General features: G+C 37.7%; 1 protein-coding gene across 3 annotated transcripts in view; it reads left to right on the top strand.

Moving 5' to 3' along the window:
• LOC121674448 (cadherin-12) overlaps window positions 1–27,624 on the top strand; it is a 430,502-nt gene that overhangs the window by 393,766 nt on the left and 9,112 nt on the right. For 2 of the 3 annotated variants that reach the window (XM_042048820.1, XM_042048822.1), the window contains 3 exons: window positions 19,591–19,727; window positions 26,283–26,404; window positions 26,786–26,903. In XM_042048820.1, coding sequence (XP_041904754.1) covers window positions 19,591–19,727; window positions 26,283–26,404; window positions 26,786–26,903 — 377 coding nt within the window. Of the gene's footprint in view, window positions 1–19,590; window positions 19,728–26,282; window positions 26,405–26,785; window positions 26,904–27,086; window positions 27,212–27,624 lie in introns of all 3 variants that reach the window. The other variant, XM_042048821.1, reaches the window with a different exon arrangement.

The following is a 27,624-nucleotide window of genomic DNA, read 5'->3' on the forward strand; positions in this document are numbered from 1 at the left end:
GGTTCCAGCACAGGGAGAGAAGGTGCTGGCTTTCTCTGGGGTGGGCAAGGCACCATTCCCTCAGTTGACGGGTCAGTTTGCCAGTGTTGGTCACCTGTTCAGGTGCAAAGTCACAGGTAACTGGAGGTAATAACCACCCTAGGAACCTGCCCAAATCCTTCCACACACCCTGCCACCCAGGAACTGGATGCCTCAGGGCACATTTCCATATCTCCATATTTAAAGTTTGTTTTCTCTAACACCAGGATGACACCAGATTCCACAAATCCCATAGTGTGCCAAAAGTATTAGTTTATTAGTTATTATTAACAATATTAAGCAGCTTAAATAAGGATGAGCAATGACCATGGGAGCCTGCATTATAAACCCATTCACATCAATCTTGGGCAGGGAGAGGGAGGTGTATTCCCTCACCACCCACAGAAGATATTTTCTCCCCCACATAACCAGGCTGTCATGTAAGGGCAAAGCACAGAGCCATTGTTTGTGTTAACATGTTCCCAAACTCAGCAGAACAAGGAGATAAGCAGTGCAGCTGACAAACCTCGTGTCCTGCAAAGGAGCTTGCTACTCAATAACTGCTATTACTATAGCATTCAATATAGATAGATAGATAGATAGATAGATAAATAGATAGATAGATAGATAGATAGATAGATGGATATAACTGCCTTTCTCTTGCCCCCGTTCAGGTGCCAAAAAGGACAGTGGTGTGTTGACCTTGGACAGACACCACATGCCCACCAAGCCACTCTTATCACTCCCCTTCCCAGCTGAATGGGAGAGAGAAAACAAGATGGAAAACAACTCGATAAGGCAGTTTACTAAAGCATAAATGAAACTTCGTGCATGCATAAGTGAAGAGGAAAAAAGGGTTTATTCTCTACTTCCCATTAGCAAGCGACGTTTAGTCACTTCCCAGGAAGAGGGCTTCGACATACGTAATGGTTTCTCTAGACGACAAACACTGTCAAATTCCTCCACTTCCTCATCCTTTCCTTAGCTTTTATATCTGGGCTGACATCGTATGGCATGGAATATCCCTTTGGTTAATTTAACTGGCACAGTTGTGTCCCTCCCAGGACCTTGCCCACCCAGGATCTTGCCCACCCCCAACCCCTTGATGGGGGGAATGTTGGAGACACAGAGCTAATGCTGTGCCAGGGTTGTTCAGCTGTAGTCAAAACACTGGCATGTTAGGAATGCCTTTCTAGGTACCAATGGAGTGCACAGCACTGTGAGGTCTGCTATTGGAAAATGAATTTCATCTCAGCCAGACCCAATACACCAACGTGTTAGTATTCAATATCCCCTAAGTTTTATAACCTCTAAGAAAAAAAAAAAAAAAGAAAACAAACAAAACAAGACCATAAGTTAGAAAAGTGAAAATTAATTTGACAGTGTTGAATGTGCTTGCAAGTTCTAATTGTATCTTGACCAGTCATGCTCTGTTAGCTGTTTAAAATCTAGATCATCTCACAGAGCTAAAGAATAACTTCATCAATTTCATCATGCTGGAAAGGAGTCCAAACAACTTCTGAGTAAATATGCCCTCTAAACAAATGGGGAAAAGCAAGTCATGTTCTTTGAAGACACAGCCCATACAAATTACTGGGTAGTACTGGGTAACACTATAACTACTGGTTGTAGTTTCTCTACAAATTCATTCATTTTCTCTGAAATGTTTTCCTGGAATGGTTTTGCCATTAAGAAGTCCATAACAGAAAAAAAAAATAATCAACAGTCTGCCAAACAATAAAGACTGGGATAAAATCTGCAGTGTATGCAACAGAAGGCAAAACTCCAGAGAGCCAGGCTAGCTAGAACAGCTCACATGAAAGGAAACAGTATTAGTTCCAGCAACTAAATCCATGTTATCAGACAAAAATTTTAGGTCTGTTATGTTAGGCACATCAGGAAGGGGGAGATAACAGCTAAGAATGAAAACTGGATACAGCTGTTAAAGAAAAATATTTTGCTGTAGGACATTGAAAATGATGAGTGTTATATTATTTTTCTCTTTTCTTCTGTTACTGGTATCAAATTTTTTGGACAAGTCAGGAGTCTTAAAAGGTTCGTTTTGTAGGCAGGTATTTCCTAGAGATGTTGGAGCAAAAGAGCACAGAGCATGCATTGGGTAATGAACAGGAAATTAAACACAAGGAGAAAAGGAGCTGCAGGTATCCAACACCTGCAAGGGTGACTGGCTTTGCAGCTGTTTTGGAACATTACCCCAGTGCACCTAATTTTCAAACTGTGTTAAATCTGGAGCTTATGTGTCTCAGGTGATCTCTTTTGTCTATTCCCATTTTATCCTTAGTGCTTCAAGAAATGCTCAGCTTACATGTTAAGGTGAAGTCCTATGTACATTTTGTCCATTAAAAATCCCAAAGCACTTGTAAAAACAGCTCTGGTCTCATTTTCTTCCCAGACTCCTCTAGTTTATTACAGTTTGAAGATGACTAGGAGGAAAAAAAGCAGCTGTCTTGTAGTGTGTTACAATGTATGTAATTTGTAACTATTCAAGTTTTTGGTAAAGATCCTTTTACTTCTGGTACAAGGGTTTTCAGAACTTCCTAAAAATCACTGTTTTATATGTCCATACAGCGTGAATATTATAGTGAGAGCTGTCTAAATAACAAGAAAGCAGAAATGGAGGGCAAGACCGAATTCCTAGTGAGCTCTGTCTAACAGTGTGCGAGAAGTTCAACAGCTTTGCAGTGACACGTCTGAAGTTGTCAGATTTCCATGGAGATGATCTTCTGGCATAAAGCATAAGACGATTATTGTCCCTGATGTGAATCCTAGACATGACTCTAATTAACAATGAGTTTCATATTCTGTGCCACAACACTGTTCTTCAGATCTTCTCTGCTTGACTCAGGAGTTTTGCCTTATGAACTGAAAGAACCAATCAAAGGAGGAAAGCTGTGGGGGCCATGCATTGCCTTGACCAAGTCCAGAGTCATGAAACTGTGATAATAAAGTAAAAAGCCATGTGTACTAGCCATAGGTCAGTCCTGCCCTCAGTATCTTGGGGATAAGACTGTATTCCCTGCACGTGCTTCCAAAGGGAAAGCCTTATTTGTTTTCTGAACTACTTCACAATGGTCCATAAACTTTGATGAATAGGTTCTGTTTTTCCAGCAAAATACTTTGTCATGTTAAGATCAAGAAAATCAAGGTTTCTTCCTGAATCCTTGAACACCGTATCTTCATGTACAAGCACTAACAAGATGAATTAAAGTATGTAAGGGTTTGACTTTTCGATCCCATAATTCTTCTGATTTTTTGTGCCCACATTTTTTGAATTTACTTATTCTTCAAAAAGAAAAGTCCCACCCTGTGACATCAAAATATATCTTACAGTTGGATATATATGTAGAAAGTCTGAGACATTTAGTTCTAGCACCTCAAGCCTCTTCATTTAGTAACAGATTAAGTGACAGCTATTTTTCTGTGTATGGTACCATGCTAGAGAGAAACAAGTCAGTTTTGTATAGATAAGAGACGTTGAGACACAGAAATTTTTGTTTCTTTTTAGCTGCTCTGGCGGTTTTTGCACACTTCTTGCTCTGTTGCCTCCTCTAGGTTTCTGTTGCAATTTTAGCTATATTCTGTCCCTTGCATTTTATGAAATCCCTGTCACACACCCCACTTTTAAAACCTCTATTCCAAGTTCTATTTTATCCAAGCTATCCAATTCAAATCCCTGCAGAACTACTCAATTTCTGCTGCAGATGCCTTGCTATCTTTTTCTGTCCTCCTGCCAGATCAATGTTTTCTTATATCTCTTATGCTCTGTCAAAGAGTAGTCTCCTATTCCACAGTCTTTTTTTCCTCCCACAGCTGGTTTCTATATTTTTTACTCCTGAACCATCTCGCATTAACTTAATTGGTGTTCTAGTCTACCCTCTTCCTTTCTTCTGCTGAGGACAGACATCTTTTTTGATCTCAGTGTCTTGATGCATTTTTTTCTCTTCGTTCCAGTTACTTTATCTTCTTTCAAAAACTACAGAAACTGGGTTCCTATCCAACATTTTCTCAGAATCCCAAGGTGTATATTTGGCAGACACATCTGCTCTTTTTTCACCATCCTCTCCTTTCCATTCTCATTTGGCTCAGTGAGCACCAAGATCCCCATCTACCTACCTTCCAGCCATGCTGGATATGATATAGAGCAATGAACTCCTACTTCCAGCTCCCACTTCTCCCCTCTTTTGACTTCTTGTCTGTCCTCTGTTTTGTGGCTCCTAAACTTTGTCTTCATGACCTCAAGGAAATCACATCTTCTACTCCACCAACCTTTTCCTGTAAGCTTTTCCCCTATGATCCCATGTACTGCTCTGCCATTCTCTAGGTTTGAATGACTTGTCTTCCTCCTCAGTGACTGGTTGGTTTTAAGGGACTGGACAGAAAAGTGACTTCTCTTCAAACAGAAGGCAGAAAAAGCTTTCCTATTCTGTGTATAAATTGTCCTTCAAAAGGAGCTGTTTTCTAGCAGTCACAGCAGAGTTACAGTCTCTGCTTTACCTTTACCATGAAACAAGATGTAACAAATTATTATGCTAGTCCCCTTCATGGTAGTTTAAATTAATACAATTTATTTTACACTTGGAATGGATTAGATGCACACAGACAGTTATCACAGCTCAGCTGGCAAGTGGCTCAGTTGAATCAATTCAGAGTCTGTGGTACCTTGATTCAGTAATAGGCTTGGAGATACTACAAGGAGAAATAACGAAAAAGGTGTGAATTTGTCTTAATCTTAAATCTATATACTTAAGGCTGAAGCAATCACACACGATCAGGGGGGAAGGTAATTGTAGTCACTCATTAGCCCTCTGTGATGCTGCAGCAGGTTCACTGGAAACAGAGAGAGTCGTGCATTAAAAATCCTTCTTTGCAATTTTGGGACACATGTAGAATGACATTTTGATCTGTGTGGGTTTTCTCAAGACTGGCAGGAACATGGAGCAAAGGTAAGTACTTTCTGGCACAAGTCAGAAAGACTGTGCTAGAGAAAAATCAGACCTTCCCAAATAAAGGACTAGTGGGATGCATTTGACATGCATAAATTTTCCTAGATCAACTCCTGGATGCACTTGAAACATGAAATATTATTTCCTAAGTCCAGCAAGTCAAAAGCAACTGGAAACAAAGTCTAAAACTGAGAGAGGCTAGTAACCTTTATTTACAGCCAGTAATTTATCAAGTTACTGAAGCTTGTGAAAAACAGCAAGTGATCTTCAGCTGGCATATGCAGTCATATTATGCTATAAAATGTCAGTCAGGAGATTGAACTGAAATAGATGTATAGACCCAAGAAGTTTATGGACTACGGCTCTCAGTGAACGGCCTGTTTGTGAAGGAAGTGGATGCTGAAAATCAAGAATTATGCATTCAGATCCAAGGCAAAGAACAACCTGGCAAGGAAAGCTTTTAAATTAATTGAGAACAGCTAAGTAGCCAAAGTGAAGGGAAAGAACAATATGATCATAATAGTTCATAATAATTTCTAGTTTATTTCACAGCACTTGTACCACCTGGTGATGCGATTTTACAAAGCCCGTTCTCATCCCAGAGGCACACACTGTACTTTTGCCTCAAACAATAGTCCTCATGATTTTTCATCAAGAACTCTTATTCCAGATTTCTCCAGCAATGAGTTTCTCAGGGATTCTGGAAAGCAATTGTGAGGTTAAAACAGAGTTTTAATGGCTGCAGCCATTATCATATCACCTCAATCGGTGAACCTCTCAGGGCTTGACAGAGGATTATGAGGGCTCAGGATTTAAAACTATGTCTAAGGAAAACCTACGTGCTACAGGGAAACGTGTTAGTTGGTAATCTGCACTTTGGTACACCAAGATGATCCTGAAGCTATCTCACTAGTATAGAATAATAAATAAGCTTCCCAATATTTTCATTTAAGGTCTTTCATCCCTTTCCACAAGGATAACTACCATCGCAATCTAGTCAGATTCCAAGTCCTTTCATTCTGAATTTATCCTTTAGATCTCTTTGTAAGTATTGACTATACTTTCCGGTCCTAAAGTACTCAAGTTTATTATTATGTTTAAAAAGTTATTGCATACAGATTTTCTTACATATTTTGCACTTTGCTTGTTTGTTTGGTTTTTGCTTTCAGGCTTGTTAATAAAGTTTAAATAACAGGGTTTTTGAGAGTTTTACATTTTTTGGAATCTCTGTGTTTGGAAGTTTCAGTCATATTCTGACTGTAGACACAAACAGATCTCAGATATTTCTACTTCTACTGTGTCTTAATTCTGGGCTTCTCATTACAGGAAAGATATGGACATACTGGAGGGAGTCCAGCAAAGGGCTGTGAAAATGATGAAGGAACTGAAGTATTCTTTCTATGAGGAAAGGCTGAGAGAGCTGGAAATGTTCAGTCCAGGGAAGAGAAGATAAATGCACTTAGTGCCCATAGGAGCACCTGAAGGGAGGGTGCAAAGAGGATGGAGACAGCTTCTTCCCAGTGGTGTCCAGGGGGAGGACAAGAGGCAGTGGGCACAAACTGAAACAGGTTTCCTCTGGATATCAGGAACAGAAAACACTTCTTGCTGTGAGGTTGACCAAGCACTGGCACAGATTGCCCAGGGAGGTGGTGGAGTATCTCTCTGTGGAGATATTAAAAAAAACCATTTGGAGTTGGTCCTGGGTGAACGGCTCTAGGTGTCCCTGCTTAAATGGAGGGTTTGGACCAAATGACCTCTAGAGGTACCTGCCAACTTCCACCTTTTTATGATTCTGTGGCATCCATCTTTAATAAGCTGGAATAGAACCTGTGGAAAATAAAGGCAGGGAATCTATGATGGCTAAAAAACTGCTGTCAGCATTCATTGAAATAGTAAGTATACAGATCTATAACAGCAGATTATTTTAGAAAATAAATCTGAAAATAGTGTGAAGGAAACACAGCACAGAAATTCAGCTCAGATAGGCACCTGATGCTCAGGTCAGAGTATCAGCATGCAAATTATACAGCAACTTTTGCCTGGTGCCCTCATGAAATTCATAAAACCTTCGAAAAGGTGATGTATACATATACAGACCTCTGCAGATTCTGCATTCCTTGATACATCAGAGGCTTGGGGAGGAGAAAGAAAAGACAAAAATGCAGCAGCTCTGCAGCATCAGAGCTGTTCTGAATAATCTCTTTTTTTATAAACATTTCACCAAATCAGCTTCAAAGCAGCACAATGAAGCCTCCAATTCTTGACTTCACTGTTTCCTCTTGCAGATCCAGCTGACAAACCAAGTGAGTCCCAACTGATGATCTAAGCAAGCAATAAATTTTTTACTGTGCACTGCAGTTTTCTCTAGAGTCAGCATGATTACTTTATTTCCTTTTCCTTTGATTGTCTCAGCATCAGCATTTTACTTCATCTTTTTAAATGGATAAAAAGACATTTGTTCAGATTTTGGTTCCAAAAGATATAGAGCAGAGCTAATATTTACATATTTACACAATGCAAAAGAAAACAATCAAAGATTATTCCTATTGAATATATGCCAGTAGGCCAGCTCTCCTTTATAGTATTTAGGTATTTAATGCCTTAGCACTTTATCAGAAGACAAAACATTCCAAGCCAGGCATCGGAACAGCAGCTCAGGAAGCATCTCTTTCTTACCCTTTGGGGTTTAGGTCAGATGCATCCAAATGCAAAGTAACGTTTAGGCTTCTACTGAGGCTGACTGTCTAATGGAGTCATAGCATCTGCTTTCCCCCCTCTCATCTTTCTTCAGGATTGAGGCATCCTCTCAGATTTACTTGCTCCATCTTTCTATTCTCACTCTGCCCATTAGTAGAGATACTCACAGACACCCAGACACCCATCCCAGCATGCTCTTTCCCCACCTAAAACCAGCAAAGCAGGAGCCCTACTGTCTTTTCACCAAGGGTGAGATGTGCCCTCTGGTACTTGGGTGCCTTGGGGAATGCAGGTGGCAGGTTCTTCCTGCTATGGGCTGGATGAAGGGGGAAAGAACAGACAGGGCAAAGGGCAAATGTACACCTTTCAAAACCAGGATGAAATGGTGTTCAGGGCCTATAGTGTGTGGTGCTGGTAGAGAAAGTGCTCTGCTGCTTTCCTATCATAGCAGTATTGACTGCTAAGCCGGGAGTGATGGTGTTAAGTCCAACATGCCTTCTACTGCTGCTCACAGTCCAAAAACTGAGACTTAATTAAACTGTAGGACAAAGTTTTCCCTCTGCCTGGCTGTCTTGCAGTTCTGCCTGCTCAATGAAGCAGCAAAAATGATGTTGAGACTGAACAAAAACAATGCATTTTCCAAATGACAACAGCTTTTGATAAGATACTCAGCTGGTAATGAGAAATGCAGAGCAGACAGTAGAGCTGACTGAAGTGTCAGATAAGAAAATGAATAAAACCTTTAAAGGCAGAGGGAGGAGAAATCATGGGAAGTTGTAGACAGGAAGAATTGGCAGTTTGAAAGGCCTGATAACTGAACTGCAGCACATTTTAATTCCTATATTACCTGGCATGTTTTACTAAAATTCTTATGTAAGATTTATAAAGCTTATGAAAAGTTTAACAGCTTCCCTTGCTTGACTCCGACCCATCATTAGTTTGGCTGTCTGCAGCTACTGCTTTCCTGTCAATTAATTTGGCATAATGGTTGATTTTCTCCAAAGGAGCAAAGTATAATTTATTTGCACTGATACTACTCATTTCAGACCAGGTAAGCTACTGACTTCTAATATCACTAAACCTTCAACCTCCTGATTAAAATCACAGAAGTAGGGAGGCATGTACAAAGGACTGTAAACCCAGTCAAGCAGTATGCCAAAGGCCCAAACTTTTTTCTTGTGGGAGATCAAGTGTTACAGGAAAGGCATGCAAATGATAGGCATGGAGCACTGACAAGAAGCATTGATACCTTGTCCCAAGGTGTAGCAATTCCTTTGTCCTTCTCTTAAGCATCACTACCTGCTGGGTGGTAAAGACAACACCCATTTTGGGAAGGCTGAAGTACAGCTCACAGGACTGCACTCTGAGAAATTGCAGTGCTGAACTCCTTTGGAAGAGGGTAGAGAGACAACAATTTATTTGGGTTTTTGTCAAAATAATCCCGGAATTCTCTGCTTTTTGAGCCAAAATATTTTAACTAATGCAAAACTATCCTTCCTAAAACAGTAGATGCATTACCTCAGTGGGATCTTCAAAAGCACTCAGCCTGGGCTATTACAAAAGCTTTACATCAGTGTTAAGTGCATTTGAAATTCTCTACAAAATCATGCAGAAATATGGCTACTTGTGTGAAATGCTGAAAGAAAAATCATAGTAAAACTGACAGAAATATTTTGGTATGTTAGTAAACTTGGGGGTGTATTTTTTTAGATGTGTCAAGTGTGATGTGGTATAAAGGCAATTCTGGCACTTCTATAGCATCATCCTCACAGGCATCTCTAGTTTTTGATACCTTGGAACAAAGCAATGCCATAAGACCTTTCTAACTATGCTCCCCCTGTTGGTTGTGTGTTATTATATGACAGTAAAGGCACTTAGAGCTAGTTAGATCAACCACATTGGCTGCTCATTTTTGGTTGCATTTTATTATACAAACTTAGCATTACACTTTAGGTGGTTTTTGACATGAGTTTTGCAAGTACAACTGAGCAGTGACCTATGTGTGACACTGGTTAGGTCCCAAAGCAGCTGAGACCAAGCTACATTTTTACAAACTGTCCCTTTTCATTTGAAAAGGAAATTGCATTTGGGAGAACTACAGGATAATGCAGATTCAAAGCAGGGAGGGATGTCAGGATAGGAGAAAACTACTTAACCTGGAAGAGCAGCAGAAGCCCTTCTGTGACTGTGTCTGACTGGGCAGTTTGGAGAAATGTCATGTTAAGATTTCATGGAAATAGTTAGATAGTAATGAATGGCAGTGCTGGTTCCTTTTCAAACTTCAGATAGGACTGGGTTTTGTCCATTGAGGGTTTTTTATTGTTTGCTTGTTTGTTGTTGTTTACCCTCCATTTCTAGTATTCGCCCTAAAAATCCCCAACAAAACCAATGTATTTGAGATTATTATGTATTGGCATGGGTGGAGCTCTTCTGGGATCTACCTGATATCCATGAGATTACCAAAGGGATACAATCTGACAGCAGACCAGTTTCCTTTGCTTTGATCTCTAATGCCTCAGCCGTGTTCTGAAGATATTCAGCAAAGATACAAAAAGTTTCTGCTGCCATTAAGGGACATGGTTTAATAAATTATTTAAAACACATAAACAAAAAAAACCCCCACAACCTAGTGGAACAGCATCTGCCACCTAGGAACATCCTTTACATTTTTTGGTTAATGACAGGCAAACTTTACAACAAAACTTCAAATGTTATTTTGCTACTATTAGCATTAGATTTTTCAAGTAATTCTTAGTATGAATATAGCAGATGATATTTTTATGTGACAATAGGTAAGTTTGATTGCATTTACTTCCATCAAGCAGAACATCATAATATTAAACTCAAGGTATTAAAACTGGGAGTTCTCCACAAGAGAAGTCCTATCTATTTTCAGTATACTAAGAAATGTATTTCTTAGACAATTTTATATTAACAGAGTTTATTCAATAACAAGTACTTTTATTTTTTTAAGCATCTAATATTTCACATATAAAATAGTGTGTATGCTTGCAGCACAATAGCTGTTGGGTTGTGCAGTGTAAAGGGCACTTCAAAATTATTGTGCTTGTATTAGCACTGGACAACATGAATGATATGCAAAACCTGTCTGCTACTGTTGAGCAAGTAGTACCTTAGACTTTATTTCATATTACCATGCTGCACAAACGAGAAAAAAGATTCTTTAGCATTTCTGCTCCTGTAAATTGTTTGAGACAACATTTTCAAGTTAATAAAAGAACACAAGACAGAGAGCCCACGATAATATTTAAGTCAAAAGAACATATGGAAAAGAAACTAAATTAATATAACACTGATTCAACTGCTGTAGCCCTGAGAAAGACTGGAAAGTTAACAATCCTGTTTAGTCCTAAATAACTCAGATGACTCTATCACGTAGCACAGGAAAAAAAAAAAAAAGTTGCATTTATTTATACCTGTTTTAGCTTAATGACTTCTTTAGGCATGCATGGGTTACAGCGACAAGCAGAAATCTTTCATTGTTGAGAAACTTGCTGAAGTGGACAAATGCCTGGCAGACTGTGCTGAAAACTTCTTGCAGCTGATGAGTCTCTGTGCCCTTATGATGCAGCAGCTCACACAGAACATCTGACTCCTCCAGAAACACTTTGTTCCATGGGTGGCTGGGACTCTGAGAGCAGGGAGCCATGTACTTTTGTACCCTTTTTTTGCAATAAAAGAATTGCTCAGCAATTGGAAAACCTTATGCTGGAGTATTTGAGTCAATATTTTTAGACTGGCAACTCATTTCAAAAATTCTTGATTGCACCTTCAGCGAAATCATGGAAGTCACTCCTCAGTGTTAACTGGAATGGAAGATACTTCCAGTAATCAACACAAGAGTTTAGCACTTACCTTTGAGAAGAGCAATAAAGTTCTGACTTACAGTTACATTTATACATGTAAATATGGTGATAAGATTTGTTTGAGTTTTACACAATGATAACTCAGTGAATGGATTTAGAATTGCAGGAAGGAAATTTTAGTGGCAGGATATGATTTTGGAGGACATGTAGCTTCTACCGTTCAACACATTGCATTCTCTAAGTTTTTCATTTCTTTCAGGCTTGACTTGACCTCTGAATTTCTTGTTCCTCATTGTAGGAGTGATTTTTCTGTTTTCCTTTGTTTTAATAATGGCAATCTTAAAAAGACCCAAAACCCATTGTTTCATTTTAAAATGTTTGGAACTGCACCTTATCATGAGTATGATTGGTACTATTACACCGTTTCCTATTTAGCAGAATTTACCATTACAAAGACTATGAGAATTATTCATTCTACCTTTCTAGAAATTTCCTTTACTGCACAGTCTCTGTTGCATTACCCACTTTGTCTTCTTAGTAGCAACGACAGCACTCGTGTCATTCCTCCGGTGTGCAGCATAATGTACATCACTGACAGAAGGATTTTGCTACAAAACATAAAGTTTCCTTTCTGAGTTCTGCTCCTTCACTTCTCTGTGTTGAAAAAATCCTACCCTCCCTTTTTGCTGTTGAAGCCCTTCAGTTATCTGCAGGCCATTATCCTGTCTCCCTTTTCTCATCTCTTATCCAAGCTAAGCATATGTTCTTTTAATCTTTCCTTACAACTTGGAATTCCTAGACCCAAGACAGTTTCTCTTGCTTTTCTGTAAGCTTCCTCTAATTTTTTGATATTTATCTCATGACATGATGCCCAGGACAAAATTCTGTTTTAGAAGTGTCATATTCTCAACATCCAGTTATATGCAGAGGTCCAATAATTTCAAGCCACAGCACATGATTATTCTGCTAATGAAAATTTCTTTGGGCTTTCAGTCTCGTCACACCTAGAATCTCATTTGTATTCTCGCAGTCCCTTACTCCTTTTGCCACTCCTGCTTTAATGCTTCTTTCATTTATTTAATTATATATGTATTGGAATTACAAAAAATCTTAACTGATCACAAAACCCAATTGAATTCTCTTGGTTTTCATGTTCCTAATGTTTTTAGGCTAATGCTTACTATTTCTGATATGATGGGTGTTATTTAAATATCCCAAGTTTTCATGAGCTCTTGACTTTCATTTACCTGCAGTTTAATATTTAAATAAAACTTAAAGTGAATGCAGTTATACAGTTTAAGGTCACATACACAAATAGTGATCTATCACATTACAGAAAATTGTTATTTCATCCATTACCTTTCTTTGCAATACTTTTTCTTAAAAAAAGTCACTGTTCCAAGTCACTAGGTACTAGAGTAAGCAATGTGCTTTACATCAGCAAAGTGTGAGTTGAGACAAGTTGAGGTATTTTTGTAAAGCTCCTCTATCACCAGGTTATTTCTCCCTCTCAAATTAAAAAAAAAAAATAGGAATTTTTGAGGAAATGTTTATTGAGCACAAAAGCACAATGATCAGAAGCCATTAACCTTCAAATGCCTAATTTTGGTTGTGCTGATTTTATATTGCCACTGCCTTTTTTTATCTTGAGGATACTCCTTGCAATGAGATCCCAAGTAATTTAAAAAGAAAAAGAGGAATTACTTAAGCCTATATATTCTGAAGTCTTAGCTAGTCTTAGCTCTGAAGATCTTGGCCAATAGATCTGATATTTTGTATGATCTTCACTTAGAGGAGAGAAATTACCAGGATAATTATCCTTGGAACATAAGCTTTAACTTTACCTTATTGTTCCCATTTCTTCCCATGATCTTTCTCATTCAAAGCAGAAAAAGTCTGGTTTTCTGTAAATTCTTTTATTCCCGTAATCATTTAAGGTTCATAGTCAAAAGTAGCTAATTTGCAAATATTACAAATAATACATATTGCTCATTTTCTCCATATCAACAGAACTACTTCCAATAGCAATTCACTCAGAGAAGTCAGTCTTAAACCTTCCAAGTGAATAATATTAAACCAAATTCAAACACCAAAATACAGCAATAATTCAGCTTGGACTGAGAAAGCTGCCTTTACTTCAGTTGATTGAGTTGCTGAAATTGAGACTTGCATCACAAACATTGCCTCAAATGTCTTCAGGGTGACAGACACAGTCTCTGAGGGCTGCAGGCACCTCCTCCTCCCACCACTGACCATCCACAGGGGCATTCCACAGTGACTGGGCAAGGATAAAGTTCTTAGGGGAGATCAGAAGGGACTGGCAACCCAACTGAAGTGAGTTTAGACTTAAGGAGAGCACAGCCCTTCAAGATAATACAGAAAGGGAGGATTTTTCCTCTTTCCAATTTGATTCAGTACAGGGAAAGGTATTAAGTAAATACTTGAAGCTGGAAAAAGTAATGTGGAAAAGCATAGTTGAGAGCATACTTTCTCTTAGAAATAATACTTCTTTTTATCCTATTACATCAAGAATTTTATTATATAAAAAAAAGGTTTATTCCAGTTCTTGGTTTGACAAATTTTAGTCAAAGTAATAACGTGCTTTCTAAAGTTGGATTGAGAGCCAAATCATTCAGATTGTACACAGAAAATTTATGATTTTTGTTTTCTTAGATTCACCATCAGGCTGGGCTTAAGGTACAACTTCACAATAGCATTTCAAATACAGGTGAGAACATTTATGCTGGAATACAACGGGTGATGTGGGACAACTCTATTAAAAATTAAAATTGAAGGAATGTCCCCCTCTCTATTACTTTTGTTTTGTTTTCTTCTTTTAGGGGGCAACTTTTTAGGGTTGCAACTACTGATCACTATTTATTTTACAATAAAACAATAGGTAAAGCCAGTGATTAGATGTCAAATGTGTTAATGCTCACTGCATTTTATGATTCTTTTTCATTTTCATGCCAATTCCAATTGAATAATGAGCTTTACTCCTTCAGAGTTTTTCTGTATGCATTCTGTTGCTGCAGGAGTAAGTTTGGACTGAGTACCTTCAGCATAACAGCATCTATAGGGACATGATCCATGTTTCCTTTCCCTGCTTGCTATACAAACTGGTCTTTGCTGCTACTTTCAGCAGTTTGGGCAGGTCAGAGCCCTTCTTATGTTTACCATCACTGCAGCTTATCTATTGCCTGTTTCAGCACTCTTTAAGATTAATCCTTGAGTTTTACTTCTGGCATTTGGCCTTAATCCTCACAGTGTAGCTTTAAAGCAGTCTTCTCTTCCTCTAAAACACACACTTTTATATGTCTTACCTTGCTCATTTCCTGGCTTAAATTACACCATCATATCAAGAACAAGGTTTAAGAACTGCATAGTCCTTTTCAGATATTCAGAGTTTAGCCATGTTACCAAGGGCTCCATCTTTTCATCCTTCAGGTCTGGTATCAGAAAGAAAACTTCTGGAAACAAATATTTTTTCTCCAGATTCATAAATCCCCTCATGTCTCTCACCAGCAGTGAGATGGCAGAGCTACACAAGACTGTTCCTGCTTGCATTCTTGGTTTTTAGGAGGTATGGGTGTTTACGGGCAAAGTGTGAGTCTGCCCAATTTTTTTAAGACTTTCAGACCTTTCAGCCTAAAATGATGTCAAAGTAGCTTGTCTGAGACACGGAGGGATGCAGCTGTCAGCACTTAACACTGGGGTGCCTCTGGACTAGGAGTACACAAGAGAGCACTTAGATATGACTCAGCTTTCACCATATCAACATTGTGCAACTGAAATTTTTCTGGTACCTCTTGATACCCTACAAGCTTTACTTTCTCTGTGTTTATGACATCCTCTTCAGAAGATGATCTGAGAGTGCTGGGAACAGCTGGTGAAATCCCCACTAAGGGCCAATGCATTGGCACACAGATGCATACCTTGTGTTCTGTTTAAGCATCAACCAAAAAAAAAAGAAAAAAAAAGAAAAAAAAAGAAGATGGTAAATATGGTGTAAGTTGTTGCATGCTCTGATATGATTCCTCTGTTTGTTGCATTGTGTCACTGCTGCTGTCAATATCAGGACGGAACAACAAAGAAAGACTTGGACAGGGTTTATAAACTTTTGGTGATGATGAACCCCCACTGCTGTCAAGACAGTGTTTCCTGTGATAGACAGGAGAAGTCTTCCCCTCCACGTTCTTAAGACCAAAAATAATTCCCAAGTCCTAAGCTTCACAGCCTCCTTAGCATCCTGCCACATCCCATCCCTTCTGAGCATGTTGTCACACAGGTTTCTCCAGAAGCACAGGACAGCTGTCCAGTTCTTTTATTCATGGTATAACAGTCTGAAGCAACTACAGTTGTCTGCTCGATGGCTCAGAGTTCCTGTTATCCTCACAAGGATGACCTGCTGTCACTCATGTATTCAATAGCACTCCACCCTTGTTGTCCTCCTCTCTTTGCAAGCAGATGAGCCCTCTACCATGAGACTGTTCTGTGAGAGCTCATGAGGGACACGCAGCCTCACCGTCTAGCCAGGGTGAATGTCCATAATTCTTGGAGCTCCTAAGAAGCCAGTGTGGACTCTGGGTGAGTCTTACAGGCCTGAATCTTATAATTTTATAAAAAAAATATTTCCATTCTGTCTCTTCTATCCTACATGGTGTGCAAATGCAGCTAAAAAGCAGTTTTCTTAAGAAAACTCAGACAATGTTAGCAAAGATATATACTTCCACACTCTCCCTGCCTTCAAGAATAATATAATATGGAATACGCTTCTCTGCTGGGAAGAATATTCAGGGAGACATATAAGTCAAAATTTCTTCCCTGGAAGTAAATATGAACTATATCAATGTCTTGTGCTGAGAGCTGCCAGGCAGGCCTGTTCAGGGGCTTCTGAAAAATAATACTGCTTTGTCCTATGTCAACAAGTAAGTTCTCCCTAACTTTTCAAGGAGGGAAATGCCTCTTAGGATGAGTGCACTTATCCATGGTCTGGCTTGCAGGCACTCTGAGAAGTCAAATAAACCAACCTCAGTTGTTCCAAACTGCTAGACCATGACTGGAAGATTTAGACAGCTGTCCTAATACCAGTATTTTGACAGTGTTCCTCTGTGTATCCCAATCTAACAAGAAATGTCAGGCTTTATGTCGCAGATATCTGGATTTATCTCTGGAAAGTTACCAATTTTTCTGGTTAGCGACATTTTTCCCATTTCTTCTCTTCTTCAAAGCATTTTTTCCACATTAAGGACAGAGCTCACGCTATGCTGTTGGCCTTAGAAAAAGATTAGCTGTTGCTGTCCTATTTACAAAAAATCTCACACTGCGCATCAGTGTGTGAAAGAGTGTTTTTTTCCTAGAAAAGGAAACTATGTTTTCTTAGGGACTTTGCCAAAAGTAACTTCCCCTTGGGATGTCACAAAAAATTCCATTTCAAGACCAGATAGATGGGGTCCCATTCACTATTTTCTTAAGCTTTATAGACTTACTGAAGTATCTGGGTGCAATTCTGGGTCCAGAAGACCTTCCTGTAAGAGGATTTTCTTCTAGGTATGTTTTCTTGGGTACTCTACATGGAGAACCAATCAAAGGAGGAAGAATGGATGCTTGTTTGCATCTTTTCCTGTAAATTTATATGTTTTAGGAGATACATCTCCAATAATTCCTTCTATACCTCTCCCTTCTCTAGTCTAACTGAATATGTAAATTCTTAAAATGAGAGGAGCTGAAACAACAGTCTTTTACATGCCTAATTTACGCTTAGGTGCAGCACATGGAGAGAGAAGGAAGGGATGTCTTTAAAGATAATGCCAAAAGTAAAATAAATAAATAAAAGTACTAACAATTCTAAGGTGATGGCATAGTAATTTTCACACTGTGAACACAGCGAAGGTGAAGGCAATGAATTTGGAAGAACTGACACAGTTCTGTTTTTATCAAACTGTTCAATTCCCATTTCCACAGAAGGCACGAGGAATTCTGCCATAAGTGTCAGCAGGAGCAGTGCCAGTCTTGCAGTGCTTACTGTGAACCTTGATCCTGTTGATGCTTATGTTTAGGAATGGGCATGAAGTTTTTTTACTGGGGCTGTTCATGAAGTTAATCACCTGTGTGAATGCTTCCAGACAATCAGACTCTAATCCTACAAATATTCATGCTTGAACTTCACTTCAAACACAACAGTGGTCATACTTAATATGTTTTCTGTAGTTTCAAGGCCTCCTGGTGAAGGAGGCCATCACCTACACTGTGCTTTGAATTAAGGCCTGTACTTTCCTCCCTGGTTCATACTGTGCTATGCAGGGTACTCAGGCAAAGTTAATCTTCCTAAGGGGAAATAAAAGCCAAGTTACTTTCTTATACTTTGAACTCATTTATTTGTGGGTTGCTGTGTATTTAATTTTGAAAGAAATTAAAATTTATTAAACATGCAAAGCCTGACAGAGTAATTTTGCTGCTCCTGAGAGAGTATCTCAGGGTAATGATATTTCTAATAAATGGCTTATATATTTTTCATAATTTTAATGTCAAGCAAATTTTGAACAAAGAGATTGAAATTACAAATATTGGTAGACAATAATATCATATTCAAGAAAATGTGCCTGCTCAACTGTGTAAAAAGATACATGCTGCCTTTAGCAAGCCATTTCTGAGGCTTTTCAATTAAAGCTGTAAACTGGTAATGATGCCTGTCAATTGATGAAATAACCTATTTCATCTACAGATAGAAATTTTGTTGTGATTTTGATTGAACAAAATGTCTCAAAACAAGCACATCACCTTATTTGTGGCTTTTTTACTCTTCAAGTCTTACCAGAGGTATTGGCATTCTTAGCACCAAGCAGAAATATTTTCTCTGGGAATATGACATATACCCCTTTCTACCATTGCTTCCTTCTACGGGAGTAAACATAGTGTTTATCATTCCATTCCCTATATATTAAATACATAAATAACTCTAATTAGAGACAGAAATAGCAGCTTTTATTCTTATTCTCACTGGTTTACATGAAATGAGGTGTCATAGGAGTGGTTCTCTAGGTTTTATGATCTTCTAAATGTACTTGTTGAGTGCCATTTTGTTCTTATTACCTACTGCTCATGAAAGGCTTTCTCAATTTCATCCTGCCTAGTTTTTGAGAAACACTATCAAGGTATGAAGAGACTAACAATGAAAAGGAAATTAGTAGCTGGCGGCAATTGCATAAGAAAGAATATTGTTCTGTTGTGACTACAAACAGTAGCATCAAATGTGAATATAGACTTTCAAATTAATTAGCATTTAAGGGAAATGGGTTTGGGATAGTTATCACATTGCTTTTAAGCAGCTATGTTTACAAGTACACTTTCACTTTATATTTCTCGCTAAAGAAAAATAAGAAATAAGTAGACATTTCTAGTTTTAAATCTCTCCTATGTTCATACTTCTTGACAAATAAAGGCTCAGGAAAACAAAACAAAACAAAAAAACCCAAAACAATTGTTTTTTCCCTGTTCCTCACAGGTACAGAGCCTATTCTTCACAAAGGTAAAGTGCTCTTTATTGATCCTATATATGTGTAGTAATAAGCATACTCTTCTCCATCTCCCTTGCTGCTACTCTGCCAAAATCCTTTAGGACACCTTTTTGAGAGCCAGCGAGGCTAGTCCAGCCCACTGCAGTTACAAATGGATGTAAAGAGTCCGGACCTGGCACACTCTTCATCACCATTCATACATCACATACCCTATTTCACATACCTTTTCTCTTTTTCCCTCTAAGCCTATGTTGTGCTTTCCAAAGTGGCTGGTATAAGTAATCAGGGTCACAGAAGATGTGCATCAGCTTCTTGGGACTTCAAGGTTTTCAAATAATCTGAACACCAGAAGTACTAAATCTTTTATTATATCCCATTTCCCCCAGAGCACTCCCACTTGGCAAAAAAAGAAATAAACAAATCATTCTTTATTGTCTTCTTCCTGCAAGGATGGTAATAGCTGTGAAGAGAAAAATAACAAAACTTGAGGCAGCTACACTGCTGCTATGATAAATGAGTAATCTTTGCACATTTGCATCTACTTTCTTTAATATTTTTCACATACAGATACTTCATCGATTGGAAGAATGATGTGGACAGCTACTTTACAATAGATGCTACTGAAGGAACCATTGCTACTAATGAATTACTGGACAGAGAAAGCATAGCACAATACAATTTCTCTATAATTGCAAGTAAAGTTAGTAAGTATGACACAAACTAAATTAATATGCTAATGTGGTATTTTTCTCAGAATGTAATGCTCAGGTATAAATATAATGTGAAGACTGCTTGAATTGCCAAGAGTTTATTTAAGAAGGTTCAATAAAAATAATTTTCCCAGACTCATTGTGAGGATAAGTGTGATGTTCCATCAGCCCTGTATAGTAAGGTTTTGCTAGCAGACCTCATGTAAGAACAGTTCCCTCAGAAGCTGAAAACCATTTTGTCAGCATGGAGAACATGAGGAGCTGTATGGATGCTTTCCCGTTCTGATTTCTGATTTTGTAATTCACTTCATAAGGAATTAGGTTAGTCAAATAACAGGTTTTTTATTGTGCTTTTTGAAGGCAGAAAAATTTAAAGAGTCATTTGATACTCAGATAAAAAGTGCATTAAAATTAAGTTGGGATTTAATGCCCTAAATGAACTAATCTCTGTGCTGCGTCTCTGCTCTTGTGTTTGCCCAAAATTTTATGCCTAACACCTTCTTTTCTTTTCCTGTGTGATTTGCAGTGGAATAATTTAATTTCTTGTCTTTATGTCTTCTGCATAGCCTTTTTTTCATAAGAAGTCCCTTCTTCCACTCTATTAGGTACCAGCAACTTGCTTCATTGCTGTCTGTCTGTGTGGCATTTCGCATTCATGGTCTTGTCAAACTGTAACTCTCATAGGTATATCTCACCCTTTGAATACAAGTCTTTTTGGTCACTTAGCAGTTGTGCAAAGACCAAAGAATTCTTTCTGTTGACATCAACAGGCTGTGGAAGAGGATCCTGCTGTATTTCTTATTCTTTCTATGTTGTTTATGTGTCAGAAAATTCAAATTTCTGTAACAAAGAACAGGTTTTCCTAAATGTATTTCTTGGCTGAGTCTTCAAAAGTTAATACATGCTACTAACAGGAAGAGGGAGATTTGGGAAACAGAGAAGGTATATATTCTTTCAGATTAAAAAAAAAAAAAAATTCTCACTTGTAGTTATCTCAAAAAGAACCACAGGTTCACCCCTTGGAACCTGAAAATATAAAGAGAACACCAGCTGAACACTTGAATTTTATCCATAGATTGGAAAAGACATACACTAACAGAGAAGCCTAAACTGTCAGAAGTGATTGAGCTCATGGAGATACATATGCAGGTGTATATTCAGAGAAAATCCAGCAGAACTGTAATTTTTTTCCAGATAAACTGAAAGGCAAGTAGATGCAGAAAGAAGGTCTCATCATGGTCTATGTTTCAGTAAAGCTTAACTATTTCGACTTAGTGGTGGACAAAGGACATTTGGGATTTGTGAATTCTTTTCCTGCAGCAAGGAAGCAGTTTTATTAGACTTGATTTAAATCTGTTTATTATTCCCAAGGGTAATTAAAGATGTCTACCCTGAAGTTTATTTGTCTGTGCACATATATATATGAGTACCATATTTAAGCAGAGCTGTAGCAAGTAGTATATATTTTGAAATCCCCAATTTTATCAATTGCCATGTTAAGAATCTGCACCTAAAATATATCTGTGATTCATTGCAGCATACCCCAAAATATTTATACATTGACCATTATCTATAGCATTAACAACAATTGCCACGTCTTTATTATACCAGTAACTGGCAAAATTTGGGAGGATTTGAGGTGTAGTAACTGTCAAAACATTATGTGCTGTTGTCTGACCAAGAGCATAGAAATAAAGGCTGAGGATTGAGGGATGACACACTGCACAAAACCAAAAAATAATGGTTAGAGAGAAAGAAAAAAACCCAGCATTTGAAGAAAAAGACTGAGGGGAAATTGCTCTATTTGAAGAATTATTGATACAAAAAATTGCTGTCCAGTGCTGACATAGAAACTGAAATTGTCATCCCTTATCACGGAACAAACACACTGAGCAGTGCCTTGACATATACATGACTAGGTAAGGAAGGCAGCCCAGTGTTAAAATTAGCTGCACAAAATTTCTTCAGCATAGGACAAACAATATTGTTATTGAAGTATTTTCACTTCCTGGTGACCTTATCTCTCTATAAGGATATATATATAATATATCCTTATAAAATAAGAATAAATAAGTAGACTCATAACTAGTAGCAGCCAGATTATGTTATTTAAAAACTTTATTGCTAAAATTTAGTTTTCTCAGTGTGAGAGAATAACAACAACAACCCCTCCCACACTTTTTAGGCACATCCTAATCGTCATTCTGTAAACTATTTTTTCTTGAATTGTCCCTAAATGGACATGTTTTTAAGCAGGAGGTGGATGATAGTCCTGCAGACATGCTCATGATAAGACAGGTATGAAGGAAGCTGAATGCAGAACATCCCTAACCCATTCATAGAAATAAAGTTTGGGTTTTACATAGAACAAAACGCATGAGCAGGTGGGTGATGTTTCAGACTGTTTTCCCCCGTTTCACTTCCCAACTAGTCTGTACTTCTCTTCATTACCTGACTATATTTCATTGTAGTTTGTTGTTTTGTTTTTTAATTCTTAAAATAAATCAACACCCTAGTAGCCTTCATGGCTGCTGTTTCTGAACATTTTTGATGCCACATAACCTATCCAAACCAATATATTAAGCACGGCTCGTGTTCATTTCAAGAGTAGTCCCTTGCCCTTGCTAATTCTCAGCACATACATGTGAATTTTCCACAACCAGTTATTGCCCCAGGCCAAAACTGTGCCAAGAGCATAATGGCATAAAAAAAGAGAATAATGGCATAAAAAAACCAGTCCAGTGTTCAAAAGGTTCCTCCATGAGCTGCCTAATTAGCTGGTATGGAAGTGGCTTTTCCATCCGACAAAAGACGAGCTAGATAAAATGCGTAAGATCTTATTTCTGCTTTCCCGTCCTCAAAGCATAAGTTAAGGGTAAGAAAAAAATAATAATCCTTCCTGTTCAAATCATCTTCCCAACTCACCTATGTCTAGGCCCAAATTTTGAGAATGTTAAAGAAAACTCACCTTAAATCTCAAAATGGAGTTAATCTTCTCTTGCATACCATAACTAGGATTAAGGAATCATCAGTTCTCCTCAATAGTCAGCATCTATTTTCTCAGGTATCTTGGGTTTTCACAAGCTCACTATTCAAAGAATGTTTTATGCTTTCTACTGCTGTAATATCTTTGAACCATTAAGATGTTAACAAACTATGGTAATCAAGCAAAAAAAGGAAGCAGGATGGTCACTGTTTTACAGACAAGAACAAGGGAAGATGAAGTGAACTAATTAATTAAGTTGATGAAATAAAGTTAATGAAATTAATTAATTTTCCTATATCTTACAGGCAGAACTGAAACATGAAATCAGCTTCTTAATTCCTATGTTCATGATTTAACCAGTTAGTCTTCTCATTTATGTAAACTGGGTTTAAAAGACATAAGCAGAGGTTTTTAGTGACTCACTCACTGATAGCAGCATGTATGTCACCATTGTGTTCACAGGGTTCCAAAAGACTTGATTTTAAGAGAAACAGCAACCAAAAACCAAAGAAAATGGAGGTCAAGCCGGCAAAGTAGTATTTTAAATGCAATTCTTCATGCTTGTTCACATCAAGTATTACAGGTCTTTGTTACTATTTATCAATTCAAAGCTGTACACGATCTTCTTGCATTCTTCATTTCTATACACAAGTAGTTAAGCTGATGTCAGTGCAAAGCAGAAAGACAATCACATAGACAAAATGAAAACCTGAAATAGGTCCATCTTAGGCTTTGGTAATTCTGTTTACTTTCATATTTGACTTTTCCAGACCATTTATGCAAGGTAAAATTCTACTTGGCTGAAATACTTAGGAAGAGAAGATTTTGTCCTCTAATATATCTTTCAAATAACCTCAGAGAAAAAATCACAGACCATCTGTGAGAAATAAATCATAAGTATACTTGTATTCATGTATATTTCCAGAGCATGCTATCCTGTTGTGATTTTGAGGAGGGGCAAACTATCAAATCTTTTTGTTCATTTAAAAAATATAAACCACATACTACATAAACTGTTTCAAAAAGCAGAAAAATGTCATTTATATAACATACTTCACAAAAATAGGATCTAAAAGACTTCTTAAAGAAACTATTGTGTCTAACAGAAATTATCAAAATAGGCTATTTCCATGTACATGCTGCATAAATTTTGAATACATTCATTGTTTTATTGAAAGGCATAGTGAACATATTTCTAAAAGGAAATGAACGCATATGCCTGTACTTTGGTGGTGATGCATTAACTACTAATGTGCTTGAAGAATGTCTCATATGAACCCCTGTTACTCAGTGTTGTATCTTAAAATAAACACAGACAGGAAAAAAAAGCAAAACTAAAGCAAAACCTGAGTTACTCCATGTGAGTTGATGTGTCCTTTCCGTTGAGTACTGCTAGGTTTTAAGTCAGATTGTTTCTCCCAGTAGCTGTGTGAACTTGACCTGTTCAAGGATTTTCTGATCTCTCTATAAAGGTCCTGCCCTCTACAGAATAAAATAACTTCTTAGTATTTTTGTTTCCTTTTATAAAAAGGAACCAATGCAACTGTGAACAAGTGATCTAGATTTCTTCCAGCTCTTCAGGCATCTAAAGAATCAGTGCCTAAATCCTAGTTGCTAGACCACACAGTGTCTTCATTGCTACTGCACAATGCCTTCCTCCACAGAGACATTCTGCAAGTAGGGATGATGCTGAATTGGAAATGAACAAGGATTCAGAGATGTTATTATATACGTTCTCTATTAAATAAATATATTCATAGGTAGGGACTAAAAATATGTGGTTTTGGTAGTGAATTTTTGTGTTCTTCTAAATTCCAATCTGTGTTTATAGCATGGTCAGTTTATCTACTACTTGAAAATAGGTGAAATGAAGTTATTCTTGCAGCTAGCCCTGTGTAACTAGGAAATCATTGGGGAAACCTTTGGTTTTGACAGAGGACTCCTGAAACTACTACTGCATTTAGTAGTTCCTAAGAATAAGGAAGAAATCATGCAAATTTTTTACAGGGACAACATGAAGAGACTTTGTCCCTTGCTGTGTTAGTTATAAACAAAAGAAATGCCAAGGATTACACGAACTGCAAAGCAAGTGCCTAATGCAAATATTTGAAGGGTCCATTGAGGGCCATGAAGATGATCAGAGGGCTGAAGCATGTCTCCTCTGAAGACAGGCTGAGAGAATTGGGCTTGTGCAGCCTAGAGAAGAGAACACTCTGGGATGACCTAACTGTGGCCTTCCAGTACCTGAAGGGAGCCTATGAGAAAGCTGACCTTTTGACAGCAGCATGTAGTGACAAGACAAAGAGGGATGGCTTCAAACTGAAAGAGAGTAGATTTGGATTGGATATGAGGAAGAAATTCGTTACAGTCAGGGTGCTGTGGCACTGGAATGGGTTGCCCAGAGGAATTGTGGGTGCTCAATCCCTGGAAGTGTTCAAGGCCAAGTTGGAAGGGGCTTCGAGCAATCTGGTCTAGTGGAAGGTGTCTCTGCATGTGGCAGAGGGCTTGGAACTTGATGATCTTTAAAGTTCCTTCCCACCCAAGGCATTCTGTGATTCTATGATTTATTCCTGAGGATTCAAAACAAGCCCTCTTGTACTTAAACATGCCCCCATGTTGTCATTCCTAAACCAGCCTGATTTATAGCATAGATTTCTTGAGTGGTTAACTGTTTCTGCCACTCATCTTAAGTGAAAAATGATAAAAATAATTATACTTCTGACTCACAAACTATACTATTTTTCATGTATTTGTTATCTTGCAGGAGGTTTCAGCATAAAGTAAAAGATAATATTGTCTGCTTTGTGTTGGAATAGTGTCTCTGTTTTTGTCAGACTTTGCATTTGCAAATAAACTTGTTTTTAAAATGCATCTAGTGACTGATGAAGATTATCTGTAGAGGATGGACAGCGGAAAGAAACATGATATATACTGTTGTTGAACACTTCTTTTGCACAAAAGTATTTGCTGCCTGCAAACTCTTTTGCAGTTAAGGAAATACCTTTTACAACATGGCCAAATACTTGAATGCTAGTTGTGCATGTTTCACTGCTAAATTTAACACTCACTCTGGCTGGCCTTCAGCAAGATTTTTTTCTTTCATATCTTTCTGTCTTGCTTTCTCCATCTTCTAAATTGGTATGCTCTGCTTGCCTCCTTAATATCTTGAAGATGCAAACAATGACTAGGAAATAAATATTGATTTTCTGCATTTAGTTGTGGAAAACATAATTCAGTTTTAATCATTGGAAGTGTTTTCCACAGGCTTATTGAAAAGTGATCTGAGAAAAGTTTGCATCTTTAATAACAGGTACAACTTCACTTTTTTTTCTTTTTATGCTCTGATAATCACACTAATTGATTCTTTAACCCATGAAGAGTAATGGATCAAAGTCTGGTAGAAATTGATAAGCTTGATTCTGTTTTCTTCTTAGTTCAAATCAGAAATAAATGGAAGTCAAGGGCTTTTGGGAGTCACAGTACTGAGATCACAAGTTTATGACAGCTTTTGGAGACTGGTGATGACAACAAATATAATGCTTTTCTTCTGAAATTATTTATAGGTAATCCACTATTAACCAGCAAAGTCAATGTTATAATAAATGTTCTGGATGTCAACGAGTTTCCTCCTGAAATTTCAGTTCCATATGAGACATCTGTATGTGAGAATGCCAAGCCAGGACAGGTATTTCAAGTTTGTAATGCTTGCTCTTTTGTTTTTTCTTTCCTTACTATTTAAAGCAGTAGAAATTTCTGGGTTTAAAATGACATCATGGTCAGTATTCTGCAGAAATATTCAACTGATAGAAATCACTAGCATTTTAATTCAAGCAATAAATATTAAATACCATGAATATAGGGTAAATCTTTCTGATTTTCATCAGATGTGTCAAAGCAAGACCTTCTGATTTCTCTGGTGCTTATAGAATTCAGACTTCTTGCCTCTACTGCCCAGTGTATTAAGGGAATGGCAGTTATCCAGCAGGATTTCACTTTCAATAGGTTCATTTGGTGTTCACTTTGCACTTCTACAAGTGAACTGACTTCAGAATTAATCTGGTTTCAGGTGATACAGACCATCACTGCAGCAGACAAAGATTTGTCACCAGCTGGGCAAAGGTTTTCCTTCAAACTGTCATCTGAGGCTTCCAACAAACCAAATTTCACAGTCCATGACTACAGAAGTAAGTTGGTTACCCATATCTCTCTTTCAGAGCAGCAGACTGTGGTTACAATGACAAATATATTTACTTTGAATTACAGTTGTGTCTACAGACCTAACTTTTCTATTTGACATTTCTAATTGCTAAACTCTCTGGGACCTATATTAATATAAATTCAGGTCTTGCACCTTTTCTTATTTTTAGGGGCAGGAATTGTCAGAACACCAAAGGCTGAGATTTCCCTACAGGCCTTCAAAAACACTGCTACCTGTTTTATTTTATTCCTTTTATCATTCAGTATCTCAGGAAGAATCCATATGCCAATGCAGGTATACCTTTAAACAAGGCACTATTGCTGTCTTGTTTAAATACTATGATTTTGCTAACCATTTTCTAAGTACCCAGATACTGTGCTTTCTTGAGGATGTATAGTCCTGCAGAAGAGTGAGTTCTAAATATGGACAGTGCTGCTGAAGTACAACACCCTTAATAATTTGGAGATTTATACAATTGACATCCCTGATTTTTCTTCAAATTTTTGAAATAACTGAATACCTTTTTTTTTCCTTATTAACTTGACCTCTTTTGTTAGATGGCAAAGAACAAACCAAGACAAAAAAAAAAATCAATCTTTTTTCCTACTGTAAGCATCTTCAAGGATGTAGTCTTGTGAACAGACACAGCTAAAACATAATAAACTGCCATAAATTTTCACCACTGTAACAACTACTGTAATCAAATA

Source organism: Corvus kubaryi, unplaced genomic scaffold (assembly GCF_017639235.1).
Source record: "Corvus kubaryi isolate FWS band 111438036 unplaced genomic scaffold, C.kubaryi_AGA036_p1.0 68, whole genome shotgun sequence".
NCBI lineage: Eukaryota > Metazoa > Chordata > Aves > Passeriformes > Corvidae > Corvus > Corvus kubaryi.